This window comes from Crinia signifera, chromosome 5 (assembly GCF_055691185.1).
Source record: "Crinia signifera chromosome 5, ASM5569118v1, whole genome shotgun sequence".
NCBI classification, from domain to species: Eukaryota; Metazoa; Chordata; class Amphibia; order Anura; family Myobatrachidae; genus Crinia; species Crinia signifera.
Window position 1 is genome coordinate 44,611,852 of NC_139221.1, and position 21,773 is coordinate 44,633,624.

At 41.9% G+C, this 21,773-nt stretch overlaps 1 protein-coding gene across 2 annotated transcripts in view; it reads left to right on the forward strand.

The window, feature by feature from the left end:
* The window catches only part of LYN (LYN proto-oncogene, Src family tyrosine kinase), an 87,075-nt gene that overhangs the window by 55,654 nt on the left and 9,648 nt on the right, over positions 1 to 21,773 (forward strand). For both annotated transcript variants that reach the window (XM_083187110.1, XM_083187109.1), the window contains exons 3-11: positions 2,790 to 2,838; positions 4,469 to 4,574; positions 6,876 to 6,974; positions 7,058 to 7,161; positions 9,097 to 9,246; positions 11,331 to 11,483; positions 13,281 to 13,463; positions 14,015 to 14,091; positions 21,179 to 21,332. In XM_083187110.1, coding sequence (XP_083043236.1) covers positions 2,790 to 2,838; positions 4,469 to 4,574; positions 6,876 to 6,974; positions 7,058 to 7,161; positions 9,097 to 9,246; positions 11,331 to 11,483; positions 13,281 to 13,463; positions 14,015 to 14,091; positions 21,179 to 21,332 — 1,075 coding nt within the window. The remainder of the gene's footprint in view (positions 1 to 2,789; positions 2,839 to 4,468; positions 4,575 to 6,875; positions 6,975 to 7,057; positions 7,162 to 9,096; positions 9,247 to 11,330; positions 11,484 to 13,280; positions 13,464 to 14,014; positions 14,092 to 21,178; positions 21,333 to 21,773) is intronic.

Below are 21,773 nucleotides of genomic sequence, written 5' to 3' on the forward strand. Positions count from 1 at the left end.
CTCCCTGGTGATGCTGACCATGCAGAGACAAACATAGTGTAACCTTAAGGATGACCAGTTGGGGAATGTCTGCGCACACCTTGCTATGTCGCACATTTACTGTACACTGAACTGAAGGCCCAGTAACTCTTTCCCAGGGCCATGCAGAATCCAGGGCTTTAGGTCTGTGGGGGCCACGGACAACAAAATTGTCGTCGTCCCCGTTCGGATGGAGGCAGCAACCCTGATACCTGGACAGCGTGGGATCTAGGCAGCAGGGATCTGGGCAGCAGGGATCCCTGCTGCGCCGCAGACGGGGTCTGTGCAGCGCTGGGGAGGCAGCAGGGTCCCTGCAGAGGATGGGCAGTCAGCAGCGTGTTCCCATCTGCCGCAGGGACCCCGCTGCTGACTTCCCACCTGCCGCAGGGACCCTGCCTCTGACTTCCCATCCTCCACACGGACCCCCTGCCTGCCCCCTGCTGCCCGACCCCACTGCCTGCCACCCACATGCCACCACCGCAGCAGTGACAGCCAGAAACAGTCAATATAACGTTTTTCTAAATCCTGCAAACATTTTTGCAGGATTTTTGCACCTTTCCTTTGTCTAAATCTTTCTGTAGCAAGTTAGAAGTCTGCTTTGGGTTTATACCCCTACAAAGCTTAGCATCATCATCAAGTATGGACACCTTACAGTCCAAAGCTTCCTACAATGTAATAAATAACCCTGATAGAAAAGAGTGGGCCATATGGTCCATCACTAATCATTTTATCTCGCCTTCAGTATTTTCCATATATATCTACCATATTCTACCTCTTACATTACTGACTAGTAATCTAATCATAGTTGCCATAGCATTTTATAGTGTTATATTCCTTATTTTGCCTTTTTATTTTAGGCTATATTTTCTGTATCTCTTAATTTTTTAAGACATCTGATGACATTTTTTTTAATCTTTTTTTTTTTATTCTGTTCTTATTATTTATATTTATTGCAGTCATATTTTTACTGAAACTGCTGACTAAATGTTACCAATATTTAGTTTACAATTAATTGTGGGTCTACGAATAAGAGCACTTACAGTATATCTCCAGGGCACCAAACGTGCCATTTTTGTTTTTTATAGCTTAAAAAAGCGCTACTATTCTTATGAAATCTGTATTATATTGACAATCTCATTTCATAGTGAATCTCATTTACTGAATACACTAAGGGCCTTATTCTAGTTCACTCTTTCTGACAAAATCCTTCTTAGATGGACAAAACTATGTGCACTGCAGGGGGGGGGGGGGGGGCAGATGTAACATGTGCAGAGAGAATTAGATTTGGGTGAGTTATTTTGTTTCTGTGCAGGGAAAATACTGACTGCTTTATTTTTACACTGCAATATAGATCTAACTTTGAAGTAAAACCCCACCCACATCTAACTATAGGGGCATACACACGTAGAGATCTGTGCTAAGCAATTTTACTAAGCAATTTTGCTAAGCAATTTTTCTGGTGTTAAGATCTCCCACGGAGAGCACATACACACGCAGAGATTTGTGCTAAGCAATTTTGTTAAGCAATTTTGCTTAAGCAAAAAAGGCAGGGTAGTGGTTCAGAATGAGAGATTGCGATCAGTATCTCTCATTCTGTACACACAGACAGATTTGCAGTCATTTGCTAAGCAATTTGACTAGATTGTGACTGCATGCACTGACTTAGTTAGCAAGAGATATTTAATCTCTCGGAGCATACACACAGAGAGATCTGTGCTTACTTTCTAAGCAATCTAGTCTGATTGCTTAGAAAATAGCACAGATTTGCTCCGTGTGTACACCCCTTAGCTCTGCAAAAGTAACATCTGCCCCACCTGCAGTGCACATGGTTTTGTCCATCTAAGAAGGATTTTGGCAGAAAGAGTGAACTAGAATAAGGTCCTAAGGTCCGATTGCACTATGGGATTTATTGGGAAGGTCATATTCTGGTTGCAAAAGCCATTTATACATCACATATCTAACACCTTTGTCAGTGCCAGTGTATAGGGACTTGTAGTATAGGTACTTTAAGAGGGTGCCGGATTTTTAAAGCATTCTAACTTTGCAGCACTTTTTCCAAATCTGCCTAAAATACTGTATAGTACTTACAAATACAAACACACAACTGTCTGTGCCTCTCCCACCTAAACAGGAAGTTTGTAGCGGCGGTGCAGAGACCCTGTTAGGTGCATGTAGCATACAGCAGCGTATACTGTAGGTAAATAAGGAAATCTAAAAAATACATTCATGAAACTCTTCTCAATACTATTTGTAATTTGATTTCAGTCACATACCAATTAGGATGCAGAAGTTTGTCTAGCATTCCGAAAAGCAAGAACCGCAGTATAAACTGGACACCGCACTAATTACATCAGTATGCTGTGACTCACATGTCTGTCCTTTGACTTATCTATTGATCCCCATTTATCTAATAGTTCATTTTCCTCTTTTGCATCATGAGTTACACAAGAATAGGTGTTGGGTTCGCATTATATGAGTGTATGTTAATAAAACAAACTTTGAAGATTGTAAATGCTGAGAATAGTTTTCACGATAAACTCGTGATCAATAAACAAGTCAAATGGCCCTTATCTGGTGTCAACTGTATACCAAATACCTTTGCCGATTCTGTCATAAGAGTAGATACCATTCTAATATCATGTATGTTCGTCATCTGGCCCTGTACTTATTGAATGTGGAGGCAAAATATTTGAGTCCATTCAGATTGTCTCCATTTGTATTAAACACAGCTCTTCCATTGTACTTACCCATGATGTTTTATTCTCTTGTAGCCACAAAATGCAGGAAATCTACTACCTGGGCAACGGATGCAGCCTGGAGGTACGGTATGCTCATATTATTTTGTCTTGAAATATAACATCTATATTAATGGTTCCCAAATGTTATGCTGTGGCACCCCAGGGCTTGTAAAGGTGCCTCGTTTTGGTGGTCCAGGACCAAATCAAGTTATTTATGGTCAACCTGATAGGTAAAACCAGTGGTGGTAAATGGCGGCGGCCTATCATAAAATATGTAGACAAACAGAAGTCCAACCCTGTCCACCATCATATAACAAGCTAGGATGACATGCTTAGGCAACCTGCGGACCTCCAGCTGTTGTGAAACTACACATCCCAACATGCCTTGCCAGAGTATTGCTAGTAGTAAATGCAAAAACTGTAGCAATGCATGCTGGGATGTGTAGTTTCACAACAGCAGCTGGAGGTCCGCAGGTTGCCTTTCACTGCTCTAGGGTGCCGTTATTTAAAAAAGTTTGCAAACAACTGATCGATACACAGGTAGAATGAAAATACCAATACAGAGTCACATACAGTAATAGATTTATCTGCCAGCACATGAACAGTACTTGCCCTGTTGCCCTGTATGGATTGTGACCTTGAGTGTTAACAATTGGGGCAATTCAGGCCTGATCGCTCAAGTCCCAATTGGCTCCCCCTGGGGGATGGTGAGAGTTTGCGCGAATATGCGCATTTACAAACCCCGGGAGCGAAGGGCTTTGGCAAGTTTCACGGTAATGCCCATTACGCCTCACACCATAATGCCCATTACATATTCCATCACACACCTTGATACCCATTACACTTTGTCTCTCACCGTAATGCCTATTACACATTATGCTGCACCCAGTAATGGCCATTACATATTATGCCACACACCATAATACCCATTACATATTACATCACACACCGTGATACCCATTACACATTGTCACTCACTGTAATGCCTATTACACATTATGCTGCACCCAGTAATGGCCAATACATATTATGCCGCACACCATAATGCCCCTTACACATTATTTTGCACTCAGTAATGCTCATTACACATGATGCCGCACACCATAATGCCCCCAGCAGTGCCCCTTACACAGTGCCCCCAGTAGTGACCCTTACACAGTGCCCACATTAGTGCTCACCGACGTGGCCCCGTGGAGAGGAGAGGGCAGCAGTGTGCCTGCCACCATGGCCCTGTGTAGTTCACACTCAGCTCCTATGCTGCTGATTGGCTCACACCAGTGCCAATTATTTTAATTTGAGACATGGCGCTGGCTCATAAACCAATCAGACCTCGTGCTCCAGCAGCCAATCGCTAACGGGGCTGCCAGTCCGTGAGCTGTAATAGGCTGGTGGGCCAGCGACATATTTAAAATGTCCGCCATTGCATGTGTGAGCAGCAAAGGAGCTGAGCACATGCCACACAGGACCTTGGAGGCATGCGGCGGTGAGTGGCCATGCACTGCGCCCACCCAGGACCCAGAACTTTAGGCTGCAGCCTGAGCAGCCTACTGGTTGATCAGGCCCTGCTGACCATGTTGAGATGTTATTTTCTTTGGGAGCTCTTGCTTTCATTAGGACTAGTTGACCTCATTTATGCAGGTGTTTCCACTTTGCTGATGCATGTATTTGATTTCTACATATTACAAAACCACCTTGTTTTGAATTGTTATCAGAAACAGAGGAGAAGGGGAATATTGTAGTCGCATTGTATCCATATCAAGGGATCCACCAAGATGACTTAACCTTCAAAAAAGGAGAAAAGTTGAAAGTTCTTGAAGAGTAAGTGTTGTTTATGATCGGAGTGTTGACTTGTTTTACTCTCATTTGTTATAAAGAGCAGTTAAGCCAGAATGTAAGTGTGGATCATAGTAGACCAGCATGGCCCCATCATTACGCTATACAGGATTTGACAAAATCGCATTTAACCCCCCCCCCTCCAAAAAAAACCCCAGAGGTTGTCCAAAAAGGTGTATATTATTATTTTCAAAGTTGCAGGTGCTATTAGATGAGCAACTGTTGTCAGAGTTAGGCTGCGTACATGTTTGCTATTTTATTGTTTCTATAGCCAACAAATTATATATCAGCTGTACTATTGCCCGTTCTGTACACCCAATATATCCAGGAACCACACCACTCACAGATATCACGTCCGCTGAGAGTACGGCTGATATAGAGATATCTTGCAGATATATCGTTACACCTGCGGGTGTACAAGGCTTTGAACCAATCAAACCATATATTAGCCATAGACTCCATTACCGTGTCCAGCAAAAAGAGCAGGGTTCGTACCGGTTCATTGCCGGGTTGCTGTGCAGTGTGAAAGGGTTAATCGGGTTGATCGACCCGGTTCCCATTCACACTGATGGAGGAGGCATTGCTTGGGGCAGCGTCAGCTCCAAGCACTGCCTGCTCCCCCCCATCCCTGATAATGCTCTGCCCTGACCCCTCATTAAGTCAGCGAACCAGCAATATTGCTGGGTCGCTGAAGGGGCCAGAGAGCAAAGTGCAGGGTCGCTTCGGGACTGAACCATTTCCCAGTGGGACCCTGCATTTGCAATCTAAAAATTGAGTCTAATTTGTAATTTAAGAATTGACCTCTAGTTCAGTATATAACCTCATTAGATAGCTTCAAATTACATTACGTTGTTCTCCCTATTAATAAAATCTTCTTGTGACTCATTTTGTTTGTGAATCACTGATAAAACATCAGTAGTAGTATTATTAGAAGTAGTATTATTATCTTTTTTTTATTATTTTTTTTTTTTTATGAAGAACATAATTACTGCTGTTCCAAAGAGGGAAAGTACAAGCACCAAGGGAAACTGAGCGATCAGTGGTGCTGTAACTGCAGGTTGACAAATCTTTGAAACAGTATAAACAAACCAACAAAGTAGGTAGACAAAGGAGAGGGTTAGGTAACGTGTGTTGATGGAAAACATGGAGGTGAGTCACGGGGAAGGCAGGCAGTTCAGCATTCAGTGAGACTGTAAGATTGCGTCAGAGTCACTGAAAGTGGCTTCTGAATAAGTGCTACATCTCCCCCAGGATGACTAGAAGCAAGGCTATAGCTAAGGATAATGATGAGGAAGCATAAATAATTTATTCCAAATATGTATTTATTATAGTAAATGTTTATTTGTAGTATTTTCAATTCTAAAAATAACCATGGATGATTTTGGCGTTCTGCGTCTCGCCTTCATTGCTTTTCCCTTGTTACTGTTTATATCCTCCATTCCAATGTATTTCTGTAGTTTTCCCAATGAAATGTAATTCAGTTTGATGCATTCAGCATCCAAGGGATGGGATGGCGGCAGACACAATACCGTCACCGGCATCCCAACTACCGCCAGGAGACTGATACCTAAATGTCAACATGGAAGAGGTTGCCTGCATCCCGAACATAGGTATACGGGAGCGATAGCAGTAGGTCGGGAGTAGGGGTTATGTTTACTCGGCGGGGAACAAGGGGGACGGTTAGCGACTGGGAAGCAGGGTTAGGCTGTGTGGGTGGGTTAGGGTTACGCTGTGACAAAGGAATGGGGCACGGGGAAGGTAAGTATATTTACCTGACCCCCATTGGGATCTTGGCGTTGGTATTCTTACAGCCAGCATCCCCACTGCCGTTCATTTGTATGTATCCCAATTCTGTCTATGCTAACTAACAAGCCTAAGGTAGAACCACATGGAAATTGATAGCTTGTGTGTCACTAACTACACAGGGAGTGGTAATGTAACTGTGCTCACCCAATGAAATGCTCATTGCTGTTGTTTTAAAGGGATACATATGATATCCCAGCAGTGAGAATACTGGTGGTCAAAAGACCGACCTCGGGATCCCAATACAGAGCATCCCAAAATTAACTCCATATGTAACCCTCGCAACGTTCTTCTGCTGACAGTCGGGATACTGGTATCAGTATATTGAAGTCATCCTGACCGCTGGGGTGCTAACCGCATCCCGTTTTAACAGTATCTGGTTATTTATTCTCACATTTAAATATAAGTCTGATGTGTTTACTATAATTTAATCAATAGCATCTCTAGACAACCAGACATCATTGTAATGACTCTTCTCTGCAGGCATGGAGAATGGTGGAAAGCAAAATCCTTGATCACCAAGAAAGAAGGATACATTCCAAGCAATTACGTGGCCAAAGTTAACACGCTAGAGACAGAAGAGTAAGTTCCGGGGTTTTATACATTTGTTTTACAAAACTGATGGTCCCCAAATACTCATGGTCATTCTAATGTTTATTTCTCAGATGGTTTTTCAAAGACATTACCAGAAAAGATGCAGAACGACAACTGTTAGCCCCTGGAAATAGCCCTGGTGCCTTCCTGATCAGGGAGAGCGAAACATTGAAGGGTTGGTTATTTTAATGGCATATTTCTTGTTGGCCTATAAAATGTCAAATTTGTTTCTATGTGTGCGCATATTTTGTATTCGCGCCTTAACAAAATTGTAGAAGGTGATGTAGATAACATTCTGTAAATGGTATTTTCTTCTTTTGCGTTGGAACTGGTTACAATATAAAGGATTGGCAGTCAAAAGGTCGACATGCATACAGTTAGAAACAGAATGTCAACGGAAACAGAAGGACGATGGCAGACGCATGAAATAATGCAAAATGAGCATGGAATTAAGCGTAATATTGTGCGTAATAGTTAAAATATATAGGAAAAAGTTGCACATGGTATGAAAAGGGTCAGTGTGGAAGGAAACTGGAGGTAAAATGATGCTTTTAGGCTATACGCCTGGAACGCTTCTTGTTTACAGTACTGCATGCTACATAGTCAAACCAAAATTCTCAAAATGCCCAGTATTGATCTTATTGATTTTTCTGGATTATTAAGAGATTCTTAAGGTCATACCTGTTGCAATATCAGCCGAGTCAACTATTATGATCACATCCTACATTTGACATCGGCGTTGCGTAGCACATCTGGTGTTCAATAGGCCGTCATGGGTTAAAGGGACAATTTAGCTAAGTTGCAAAAAAGGATGATTATCAGCATTTGAGTCAAGAGTGGTGACTGAACAAATTGCACGATTGGAAATAACCTACGTGGAAACTGCTGAGCACCACATGCCATTGATTTGAGAGGGTGAACTTCATCTACAAAAGTACGAGAGGACCAACTGACATTTAAAGTGAATCAATGCACGATCAAAATGAACCTAGGGTCTACCAGACTTGTGTCTATAAGGACAGTTCAGCGAACTCTGATGCATATTGGGCTCCGAAGCAAATGGATGGTCACTGCACCTTTGCTAGAGAAGGTGCATTGGCTGAAAAGTATTTCATTTGGATGGCAGTATCGGAATTAGACCACCACTGATTCACAGGTGAGAAACATCGGCGAACAAACACACTGCAACCATTGCTGGAAGATTGCAAGCTGGAGAGGGCAGCATTATGGTCTGGGGAATGTTTTTGTGGAATTCTCTGTGCCCACGCACTACGCACTGGTTATAAATCTATCCTTGCAGATCATGTACACCTATACATACTAATTCCCTGTCTCGAATGGGATCTTGCAGCTTGTTCGACAGTGGTTGGACCAGCACAACCAAGACTTCCAAGTGTGGCCCCCTAATTCCCTGGACTTGAACCCAACTGAGCATCTGTTGGATCACCTAAATCGTGTTCGCTTTATGGATCCTCTGCCCCACACCCTCCTGCAGCTGTGAGATCCACTGCAGTCAGCATGGCTGTAGATATCTATATCAACTTACCAGCACCTTGTTACCCCCCACTTGTCTATTTGCTGCACATGGCAGGTACTCTGGCTATTAGCTGGTGGCCATAATAATGTGACTCGACTGTTTACAACGTTTATGTACTGCTGAGTAAATATATCAAACCTTAGAGAGCAATAACTTATGGTAGTTGCCGTAACCAACTGGCTTTTGGCTATTATTTATCTGACATAGTCTATAAAATGACTGATTAGAAGCTGATTAGAGTTTGATACCAGTACATCTCCCTTTTAATTCGGAGATGTTTTATGTAGGGGGTAGATTTATTAAGCTCGGTGAAGTGATAAAGTGTCTGGTTTTTATCACTGGCCAATCAGCTCCTACTTGTCACTTTTCAAACCAAGCCTGTAACTTCACAGTTAGGAGCTGATTGGCCGATGATAAAAACCCAGACACTTTATCACTTCAACGAGCTTAGTAAATCTACCCTTGAGTTCTAAGTATTGAACATCAGACTGCACTTATAATATGCAACTTCTAAACTACGTCTATTCTAGTAAGTGACTTCTAACCTCTCGTTATTTTATTTTTCGCTATTAGGCAGCTATTCGTTGTCGATACGGGATTTTGACCCCAAGACCGGTGATGTCATTAAGCACTACAAAATCAGGACGCTCGATAATGGTGGATTTTATATCTCTCCCAGGATCACTTTCCCATGTATCAGTGATATGATACAGCATTACCAGAGTGAGTTTTTCTACTTCTGATTTTATACGATTTAACTTTAGTTCTTTATGAGCTTATGATCTTGACCCCTGGGCATATATTGTCATAAAAAACGTTTATGGTGTATGTTTCGTTTTCGTTATGGATACTAATGTTTGCACTGTTGGTGCTCTTTGCACACAGTTATAGCAGATGTATTACTACTAGTGGCAAGTTGGAATGGATATAGTATTATGAATAAATATTTCTGCTCTGGTTTCTGCAACATTATGGTTCATCACTTATTTTAGGGACTTTTGTTAGTGTTTTTTGTTCTAGGAATTCCAGGTGACATCTATGGGCAGTATTCAATGAGAAAAATTCTCCGTGTTTTATGGAGAATTTTTGCTTTTTTCGCCCTGGACGGAGCATTTTGCTCTCCAAAAGTGAACCACCCTATTCAATGTGAAATATTCGCCGTCTTTCTAAGTGATTTTCGCCGTCTCTCTCCGTGTAGAAATTCTCCATCTTTTGATGGAGAGCTGGAATGTGAACTTTTAATTTAAAAGGTTTTTTTTTTTTTATTTTGGTGTCAAAAAATCAGGTTTTTTTTTTCTGTGAAGGGGCATGTTATTTTTATTCATGTGCTTATAGCACATGAATATATATTTAATTAAAAATATATATATATATATATATATATATTTTTTTTTTTTACACAGTGCAGCCAGCAGGGGGCTGGAGCGCTCGAGCCGCTCATTAGATATTCATATATTCACTGCACCCGATAGTTAATATGCACGTTCGGGTGCAGTGAATACTGGGTCCCCCGCTGGCTATAGGGGGGGGGGCAGCCTGTGCTGCCTGGGTCCCCTACCCTCCACATATGTTCTGGGGCATCCAGGGAGACTTTAATCTCCCTGGATGCCACCGTCCCACGGCTCCCTGTCAGCTCCAATACGTTGAATAGTGGGAGCAGGAGGCTCCGGAACACGGCGAGTGCATGGCGAGAGAAAAAAATCTCTCGCCATGCACAGAGAATTTTCTACATTGAATACTGCCCTATGACTGAGTTTTATATGAGCAGTAAAAATGTGTGTGTGTGTATATATATATATATATATATATATATATATATATATATATAAAATTGGTTGGATAGAGGTGTAAGCGACTACAGATACCTGTATACTAGACGTAGTTCTCTTTAAAACATATAAGAGTTATTTTATATTAAGAACAAACAGTATGATAAAAATTACATAGAAAAAACAGTAATATGAAAAATGCGAGTCTTTGTAAAAAATGCCTACAGGTGATACCGCTAAAAAAGAAGGGAAATAAAAAACGTTTCTATATGGAGTATAAAAGCATAACTTATCTATTAGGAGGAGTCAGCAGGCAGTACCCAACGCGTTTCGTCAATGAGACTTCTTCAAGGGTTGAAGAAGTCTCATTGACGAAACGCGTTGGGTACTGCCTGCTGACTCCTCCTTATAGATAAGTTATGAATCATCCCAGTCCTCCTGGAAATGTGTCCATAGTAATACATGCTGTAATCGATTTAGGCTTAATGAGTTCAACACTGAAAGTCTACCTGTAGATCACATATTTAGTCCTTGTGACCTTGATTATCAACCCCAAGGACATGACCACAAATGGCTTGCACCAAACACTCTAAAACAAAGAGATCAGAGCTGGTAAAATGTTATATCATTTTATTCTCATGTGGACCAACATCTGGTTCTATAGCATAATAGTTTTTCTTTACATTTTTATCTGTTAATATATTTTGTTTGCGAAAAAGTATTCTATTTAAATAAGTATGGTATCTACGCTCATCATGGCTGATGGAATTGTAAAACATAACCTACTGACCTTAAACTAACATGATTATGTTTCTGGCTCACTGAAATTGAATTCATTTATTTAGGAAACGCATACATGAATATGGTGTGCTTGTTTTGACAATATATTACAGTAAAAGTCTACTTTCACTTTTTAACTCAATAGTTGTAAAGTCTTCATTAGTCTGTTGTCCTAAGCAGTTATATTTCTGTCATATAACCAATTACAGCCTAGTTTGTGGTCATTCGAATGTTCTTCATACTTGGTATTCTTTTTAGAACAATCGGATGGTCTATGTAGGAAACTTGATAAGCCATGCTATAGCCCAAAACCACAGAAGCCCTGGGATAAGGATGCTTGGGAAATTCCAAGGGAGTCCATCAAACTAGTGAAGAAACTTGGAGCTGGTCAGTTTGGAGAAGTCTGGATGGGTGAGTATTTGAGACATACAGTTCTCTAACTAAAATGTGTTTTTATTCTATTTGGCAACACATAATGGGGCAATTGGCTTAATGGATTTGTAGGTACCATTGTATGACATCTGATCAGTAATGACCACATGTTGACCACATGTTAATTAGAGCTGTCAGTTGTGTTGGTACTTTGCAGAATGATCTTCGAGACTTGTGGTTATGGGGTTGATTCAGTTATGAACAATGCAGTGTATCGCCTAAATTTACTTATCTTAATATACTCTAAAATGGATGATTGAATGGCATAATATGTTTTTTGAATTGTTCACACTAAATGGACATGACAAGCCATTGGGCCGTATTCAATGCGGCCGGCGCGGGGGTTAAACAAGTGATCCTCACCGTTTTACCCCTGTGCCAGCCGCTCACCCTATTCAACGCACCGGGGATATCCTCAATGTCAGGGGACAGTGAGGATTTCCCCAAACAACAAGGCTCGCGGCTACTGCAGGGAGCCTGCTGCATTTAGCCGTAAGCCTCGCTGTTTTAGAGGCCGCATATGACGTTTCCCCCTTGCTCCAAAAAGGAGGGGGAAACGGCTTGTGCAAGGGGTCAGTTGAATACTGACCCTGCGAGCTGTGACAGCGAGCAGGCAGCACTGCTCACTGTCACAGCGAGCAAAAAGCACTGAATACACCCCATTGTCTGAATCTACCATAGAGTTCAAAATCTAAATTATCTGAGTAATAATAGATAACACAACTTAAAGTAAATCATGAAGACTAATTCTAAGCTAACTCAAAGAGCTAAAATTACATAGGCAAAAAAGGGGCAAAGTACATCTGTATAAATTAAAATTAAATTTACTGATGGTTTAATGGTGAGTGTACTGTGTAAAGTTATCTTCAGTATTAGCTAAAACATGGAATGTAAAAAGTCAGAGGGTTCTAAACATTTACAGCACAGGAAATGACACGGGCAGTTTTTGAAATAGGGTGAAGCACAAATTTCAAGATGTTTCCTCTTGTTGATGTTATGGAGTTTGACATTCGGCATGAGAGATTCCGCTGTCTGTTAATGTGCAAACTGGGAATTATGATGCTTATATGCAAATTTGCATCTCGTACATCAGCTGTTTAGATTGATCTTTTTCTGGGATGATCATAAACTATTAAATTATCATGGTAACACATTAATAGGGTTGCAGTGTAGTTCGAAAAAAAAAGTCATTGCAGACATTGGAGTGGCTGGATAGGAGAGAGATACTGCTTTGAGAGGACAGACGAATTCCCCTCTCTACTCGTCATCCTACTTTTGCCCCATTTCTACATCGTGATTGATTTTAAAAAAACATTTTTTAGTCGGTTCAAGAATTAAAGAAGAACCTTTCTTTTTAAGTTGAAGCTTATTTCTACCGAGTCATTTTTTGTTATACCCCTGATGAAGTCATAATTGACGAAACGCGTTGGGTTATTGGAATGATGGAAAATATGACTACATACTAATGAAATTTTGCTGAAAACGTCTGTTGTTCATTTTAATAAATTGTATGAAATGACAAAAAAGTGTCTGTTATACACCTGTCTATTGGTGGTGGTGGTGACACAAACTAAGGCGCACTCTATATATTCGCTCTATATATATATATATATATATATATATATATATATATATATATATATATATAAGGTACCCAAATAGAATTAGTTTTTTTGGGGGGGAAATTTTTGAATTATTTGCTTTCAAAATATTTTACGGTTAATGAATTTTGATTATTTTATAAGAACTTCTGTTTTTTATTAACTTCTGTTTTAGGTTTCTATAATAATAATACAAAGGTAGCGGTGAAAACTCTGAAGCCAGGATCCATGTCCGTGGAAGCTTTCATGGAGGAAGCAAACTTGATGAAGACCCTCCAGCATGACAAACTGGTTAGGTTGTATGCTGTGGTCACCAAGGAGGACCCAATTTACATAATTACTGAATATATGGCAAAGGGTAAGACTACAACACAGACATACATGTACTTCCAGAAAAATAGGGCTGCCATTGTTGCCAAAGTGGCCTTAGTCAAAATATATTCTCCTTGACATGCCCAAAGCCAACATGGGTCCTAATAAGAAGCAGGCATGGTCATGATGTGTAAAGAGGTAGAGCTTGATGCTTTGAGAGTTTCTGCTCCAGTCTGAAAAATGTTGGGGTCAAAGCTCTTTGTGAGACCCGAGGCCAATCATGTACAAACTATGGCTCTCCAGCTGTTGTGAAATTACACATCCCAGCATGCCTTGCCATATTTTTACCACTCCCTCATAGCAAAACTGTGGCAAGGCATGATGGGACTTGTAGTTTCACAATAGCTGGAGGGCCATAGTGTGGACATGCGTGCCCTAGGCACAATACTTTATATTTCACACTCTTCCCTCTCAGCACCCATGGATATGCCATAAAGGATGACTAATGTGAGATGGAAGGCTCATTACAAACATTTTACTTACAGTCTTAATTGTTTTAATTATTTGAACTATCTTTCTTTCTTTCTTTGCTGGTAGGAAGTCTGCTAGATTTTATGAAGAGCGATGAAGGCCCTAAAGTACTTCTTCCAAAGCTGATTGACTTCTCTGCTCAGGTAAAACCTTTAGCTCCATGCAGTATAAGCGCTTCGCTGTTTTTGCCATTGATTTTTGGTGGGAACTGGTTTCTGATCTTAACCCTTTGAGTGCCAAGTGAATTTGTCAAAATAGGTGCCAAGCAAACATTTTTTATTCATCATAATGACCTGTAATGTTTACCTAATATAGGAAATATCATCTTTTTTTTTTTAACACGTTTTTTAATTTGAATTTATATAACAAATGTGAGTGACGCTGGCATATTTTGCACATCTCTCGCAGAGATGTTGGCACTCACAGGGTTAAGTGGATGTGTTTCCTTATGTTGGTGCAAAAAAAGGTTGTATAATGTCCTAATTGATACACAGAGACAAACTGTGTACCCAGTTATAAAATCAGTGCCATGAGACAAGATGGTTTCTGAAATCACCTACAAAAAGTTTCTCTAAACCTGGTTTTCTTTTTACTTTTCCTGTGTAAAAGTGGAGTTGCTAATGCTTACCTCCTTTCCCCATTCTACTTTTATCTTCATGCAAAGCTGTCCTGGCAATTATCTAACCATTGTGCCTAATTTCATCAGGGTAAAAGTTTGGGGTCTTGCAGTATGATGGCTGACCTAATGGCAATAGATGTGAGTGACTGGAGCCAGGGTATGACTTCAATAAAGCTCAGTTCAGAAAATAACTGACATCTGACTCATGACATCTGTGCAGCATTTAGGGCGGGATGTACTAACGGGAAAATGCGGTAAAACCCCCGTTTTACCGCATTTTCCTATGTATTAAAACCCCGCTGCCACGTCACCGCATTGTAGGGTATCGCCACCTTTGGGTGGCGATACCCTATAGAAGCCTATGGGCTTCTTTTTGCCGCCCGACGCCTCCGCTGAAAAACCTGCCGACCCCCCTCTCCCCCTCCCTCTGGCTTACCTGGTCCAGGACCTCCTGGACCCGGAAGGTAACACCATCCTACCCCTAGTGACACAGCCGGACGTCCTTCCGATTGCAGGGGGGAGGAGGTGGTGCTGGGGACATCCTGCTTAGCTGTCCCCGGCGTGAGGGATGCAGGAGGGGGCAGGGAGGTGACGGATACCCCCTGCAGCCCACATTCCAGATATCGCGGGGGGCCTCTGTCACCGCATTGCGATGCCAGCCGCATGATGTATATTAATATATCCCGCCCTTAGAAAACAGCGGTAAGCTCAGTTTGCTGTTTATGACTATACCAGCATGAGAGGGTCTGCTCTGCGCTGCGTTTGCAGTCGTGCACAGGGATGGGACGGGACGGTGGAGCTCTGCAGGACGAAGGTTACCTGCCCACTGGGCTCCGGTCTGAATCAGGCCCATTATTACAAAACCAATTGATGACTGACAGATACATTACCCTTTGTTTGCAGTACAGGAAACTGTTTACAGTATATACAACTCCTACTGTATGTCTGTTTGGAGAAGTGAGCATAGTCCAGTGCTGTCTCTGAGCATTCACATCTGAGTCTTGTGCCTGTGAGACACCATTTGGCATATGAGTAGGTTCCAACTGAAACCCTGTTTGTGTTGTGCAGAACAAAAACCGGACTCACTGTCCTGTGTAATCCCTTCTGAAGATGCAGCCGCAGATGCCGGGACAATGGCTTCTCTGTTCTGCTGCTGCGGGCCAACCAGGAAGTAGCTATAGGCATGCAAATCTACACATGCATCTGCCAGGAGAAATGTCCTCCTGCGCTGATCATGGGGACAGGCTTATCTACAGTCAGGCTAGGGAAATAAACAGGGGAATGGACGTTGCCCTTTTTATGAGCATGTTAATCTGGGTAATGTGTTAAACGTAGAATTTTTTTTTATATTGCCAATGCCGAATTCATTGTACAACTTTGGCATGAGGTAAAGTTGCAACCTCTGCCTTCTCTGACCATATTCTGATTCACGTATCGCATTGCTGCACTGCTGTGACACAGTATAGTGTAGCATCCAATTTTGAGCGGTGCACATAGGGGCGTATTCTGGTTGATTCGCTCGGATGCGAATTTGCATCCTTGCGAGTGAACCAGATCCCACCTTGCGAATGGTGGTACGCCGGCCCACCACTCGCACGGCACGTACGTTCGCACTGGCTGCTAATGGAAGTTTTACGTAAATATCCATTCGCAGCCTGCGGGGTAACACCAACATCATTCGATGGTCACCTAAGGTTGCTCAGGAAGGCAATGTAACAAAGCAATGAAGAAGGCAAGTCAGATGCTTGGTTGCATAGGGAGAGGTATCAGCAGTAGAAAGAAAGAAGTAATAATGCCACTGTATAGGTCATTGGTACAACCTCACCTAGAGTACTGTGTTCAGTTCTGGAGGCCATATCTCCAGAAGAATATAAATACATTAGAGACTGTACAAAGAAGAGCAACTAAAATGGTGCATGGCCTACATCACAAAACGTACCAGGAAAGACTAAAAGATCTTAATATGTATACTTTAGAGCAGAGAAGGGAAAGGGGGGACATGATAGAAACTTTCACATATATCAAGGGTTTTATAGGTGGGAGACATTCTTCACAGGAAGAGGAGCAGCAGAACACGAGGACATGCACTGACACTAGAGGGAGGAAGATTCAGGGGAAATGTGAGGAAGAATTACTTCACAGAAAGAGTAGTAGATAAGTGGAATAGCCTCCCAACAGAGGTGGTAGAGGCAAATACAGTAGTACAATTTAAACATGCTTGGGATAGGCATATTGATATCCTTACAAAAAAATAAGGATCAAATATGGTTTGAGGTAACCTGTTTAAAAAAGGGGCAGACTAGATGGGCCAAGTGGTTCTTATCTGCCGTCAAATTCTATGTTTCTATTGCTAAGTGCGCATTTGCTTTATGTGCGCCATGCATCTGTGGTACATCGCGCATAACATGACCCGCAGTAAGAGTGTGTCTATGATATCCGCAATTTGCAGCACACAAATGTTTCTGGTTGAACTTATTCTACCCAGATAGAAACACGCAGCATTCCTGAAGATGGTTACATACCTTGGGATTAACCAGCAATAGCAGGGGAGAGGGAGGAGGAATGGGGGAATGGTATGTGGTCCCTGGGTCGTCTAGGTCAACAGTCAACAGGTCAACCACTATTGGTCGACATACCATAGGTCGACAAATGAAAAATTTCAACATACCTTAGGTGGACATGGTCAAAAGTTTGTCATAAGCAATATGTCTACATGGAAAGGTTGACATTAAAAAGGTCAACATGGACACTGTATAGGTGTACCGCGTCCCCACGCATGGCTTGCTACAGTCGCTATGCTTTGGGCACACTGTTATAATCTAACTCTATGGCCCCTATTCAGATCTGATTGCAGTACAGATTTGTTTGGAAAATGGGCAAAACCATGTGCACTGCAGGTGGGGCAGATGTAACATGTGCAGGGAGAGTTAAATTTGGGTGGTTTGTGTTGAAACTAAAATCTAAATTGCAGAGTAAAAATAATGCAGCCAGTATTTACCCTGCACAGAAACAAAATAACTCACACAAATCTAACTCTCTCTGCACATAATACATCTGCCCCACCTGCAGTGCACATGGTTTTGCCCATTTTCCAAACAAATTTGTTGTTTGATCTGCGATCAGATCTGAATAAAGGCCTTTGTCCACTTGTTTTACAAAAGAAAAAACGTAAAAAAAACTCATGTTGACATTTTCCATGACGACACATTGTTCGCGTCAACCTTTTGAACATGTCGACATATGGGGGGTGTCGACCTTTTTGACCATGTCAAACCTAAGGTATGTCTGCCTTTTTCATGTATCGACCTATGGTCTATCGACCAATAGTGGTCAACGTATTAACTGCCGACCTTATAACTGTCGGCCTGACGATCGCATCCCATGTAATCTCTTACAGGCTGCAGAGAAAGTGATAACAGCTCTGCTAATTAAAAGCTGTCAGATTTAACGCTTCAATTTTTTAAAGACAAAAACGAACCTGATTTTAAAAATATGATTAATCAATCGTAGAACCGTTGGCCTGCAGCAACACCCAGGCTGGTGCATTCTCTATGAGGATAGGGAACCTAGAACCAATCTTAGGGGCTGATTCAGACCAGTTTTTTTGGGTTCGAATTCAGCCAATTTCCCCGATGGTCCGGAACTGCGCATGTGCGAATATGCGCACGCGCAGACCCCAGGAAAGGACGGCTTTTAGCAAGTATTACACCCGCCGAGCCATTCACTCCATAGTGGGAGGGAAGGAGGTGGGCGGCGGAACACCAAGCATTTTGTGGGCGTCCTCATAAAAACGTTGGGGCTTCCCCTGGGAATGCTCGGGGCTGGCGGCTCACGTCACATGACATCAGTGCCCGCCCCCTCTTCAGCCATCTCCAACGGTAATAACAGTCAATTTAGATTGAAATCATTCGAAGGATGGCGACCATTGAATAATTCCTCTCCCCTTCAGCCGCATGCGAGGGTATGTGTTCTGGTACGCATGATAGTGAAGGGAGAGAGAGGGGGCGGGCGTTTGGCGGGCAGTTCTGACCTCTTCGCTAGGCTGCAAGTATACGCAAGCCTAGCGAACAGGTCTGAATAAGGCCCTTTGTGGACTCATTTAGCATATGGTGTTGCCTATAGTAACCAATCAGATCATGTCTATAATTTCTATATTGCATTCTAGAAAATGAGAGACAGTATCTGATTGGTTTGCTATGGGTAACATCACTACGTGACTGTTTGAGAAGCATTTGTAATCCTGCCACCAGGAGTCAAGGGAAACATATTGATTCTGAATAATGTGTATTTTATCGGAATGGACGATTCAACATTTTGCTTGAATTTAACTAAATCCCAATGTTTTACAGTTTGTAGGCCTTTATTAGTATCTTTAAATAGTCACATGATCAGATTCTAAAAAGCAGTCATAGAAGTGAGCGCCGTCTGTTGACCTTCCAGGTGGAGGAATGCCCACACGCACATGTACTCACTGCGCTCAGGGCTCACCGTACCAAACCGACATCAGCAGGCGCACTGGCAACGTTGTAACTGCAGCTACAGGAAACAGCAACTTGAGCGCAGTATTTTTAAAAAGTTCTAGGAGTTTAAAGGTAGCTGGGGTATATCGCATCTGACCTTCATCAAAGGGTAATGCTCTTTAGGATCAGAGAGTTGATCAGAGGTACAGCAGCGCTATCAATCCTAAATAAAAACTAGACATTTGTACAGTTTTTAGCAATACTTCCTCTTCAGTGTTCTATGAGATGGGGGTTCTGGCGTGTTTCTTGCTATTTCTAAAACCGTAACCAGAAAAAGGAACTGAGACGATGGAAAGAATATTGACAGCAAATTGCGACAGAACTTAGAGAGAGGAAGTGACAAATATACTGAAGACAAAGCTGCAAAAGCTTCAGTAAAAGCAATGTAGTCCCATATCAATAAGATGTGTGTTGCTGCTCCAGGGTACGGTGTTGTTAATCTAAATAAAAATATTGCCAGTGCGAAGTCTTGACCGGGGCTAGAATATTTATATTATGTCATGGAACCCTATGGGGTAAATTTGCTAAGATGGATCTTAAGATATTGGGCCTTTTTCTGGTTCACTCTTGGAGGCAAATTCCTTCTCAGATGGACAAAACCATGTGCACTGCAGGTAGGGCAGATGTAACAGGTGCAGAGAGAATTAGATTTGGGTGGGGTTTTACTTCAATTTGAGACTTATATTGCAGTGTAAAAATAAAGCAGCCAGTATTTTCCCTGCACAGAAACAAAATAACTCACCCAAACCTAATTCTCTCTGCACCTGCTACATCTGCCCCCCTGCAGTGCACTTGGTTTTGTCCATCTGAGAAGGAATTTGCCTCTAAGAGTGAACTAGAATAAGGCCTATTGATCCGTAGCAACTAAATAGATCCTACTGTTTTATTTAGAGAATAGATTTTAGAATTTGCTTGGCTGTACCATAGCAACATGCCGTTCAATAGAACTGCCACCCCGGGCGGTTCAAGGGAAATCTTATGCAACTTCTTGCTCCAAGAACTCGCACAAGTGTATGGCCAGCTTCCGATGAAGTTGTTTTATAGTTGTGGCTGATGGACCAGGTACTTTGTGATTTAGGGCCAGATGTACTAAGCTTGAAAAGTGATAAAATGGAGAGTGATAAACAAACAGCCAATCAGCTCCTACCTGCCATGTCACAGGCTGTGTTTGAAAAATGACAGGTGGGAGCTGATTGGTTGGCGGCTTATCACTCTACATTTCATCATTTTTCAATGCTTATTACATCTCGTCCTCATTGTCACAGAACATTTGTGATTGCAGAGAAACTTTGAACGCGATATTATTAATGTATGCCCCAGTTCTGCGGCACAGTTGCGATAATTTATGAACATGGCACGTTTTAGTTCTGATTGAAAATCTGTTTCGCCAAATAGAATGTGCCGCAATAGAACGTGGGGTTATCTGTGGCACAGGTGTATACCCGCATTCTGCTGGAGGATTATTACACATTTGTGGCACCTCTTAGCACAGCTTAGTAGAGGAAATCAGTGTTCGTAGTAAAGCAAGTATTCATACATGCTAATATGTGCAATGTTAAGTGCAAAGTAGGCCAATCACTGATCTTGCTGGAGGCACCGTGGCACAGTGCCTCTCAGCACTGAGGAAGGAAACCTAGGGTGAGATTTAATAGGATGAGAGATTTAGAAAGTGAGAGATTTGGTAAGAAATCTCCAGTTTTTTTAAAGCGGCAATCATTTACCCTGCAAAACCAGTTTGATCTTGCAGGGTAAATGATTGCCGCTTTAAAAAAACCTGGAGATTTCTTACCAAATCTCTCACTTTCTGAATCTCTCATCCTATTAAATCTCACCCCCGGTGTACATGTGTGTGTATACATGTGGTAGGGAACATCAGGGGCTGATGTGAACGGCCAAATACGGTATTCTCTGTAAAGTGCTAAGGAACATGTAATTACTATAATAAATATATAAATCTGTCCTGACCACATCCAGAGCAGTCCAGACCATTGCCCTTTTAATCCAGATCACAGACTCTGGCCTATAAAACCTGGACTGTATTCCGCTCAATTCTTTGTATTTTTGTACTTAATCAACTAACCTCTATTACAGATTGCAGAAGGTATGGCCTACATAGAAAGGAAGAACTATATCCACAGGGATCTCCGGGCTGCCAACGTGCTGGTCTCTGACTCTCTAATGTGTAAAATCGCTGACTTTGGTCTGGCGCGAGTCATTGAAGATAACGAATACACAGCAAGGGAAGGTAATGTTCTCACCTTTTGTAAAGCAGAAAATTCTGACTACAATGAAGCATTTTTAATCTTCCTCAGAAGTCTACCAAGGAAGATTTACATTTAGAGAATAAATATTTCGAATCAGTTTTCTCATCCAGCTAAATTAATTATTGGCATTAAAATGAACCTGTCACCTATACGCAGGTTATTATGCTGTCTGAGCTGCTGCGGGTTCACAGAAACTAGCGACCACACTGAGAAAAGTCATTCATTTATACAATGTTATGTATTCTCATTATGTACTCAGCCTAGATAGCTGCATTCACTGTGCTTAGAGAATCTGTTCCGTGTACTAAGGGCCTGATTCAGTAGATGCTGATTCAAATGCCCACGCATATTCACGATGTTCGGACCTGTTCGGTGCATGTGCAGGATGAATCCGGAGTGATTGCAAGGAGTCCCTTTATGAT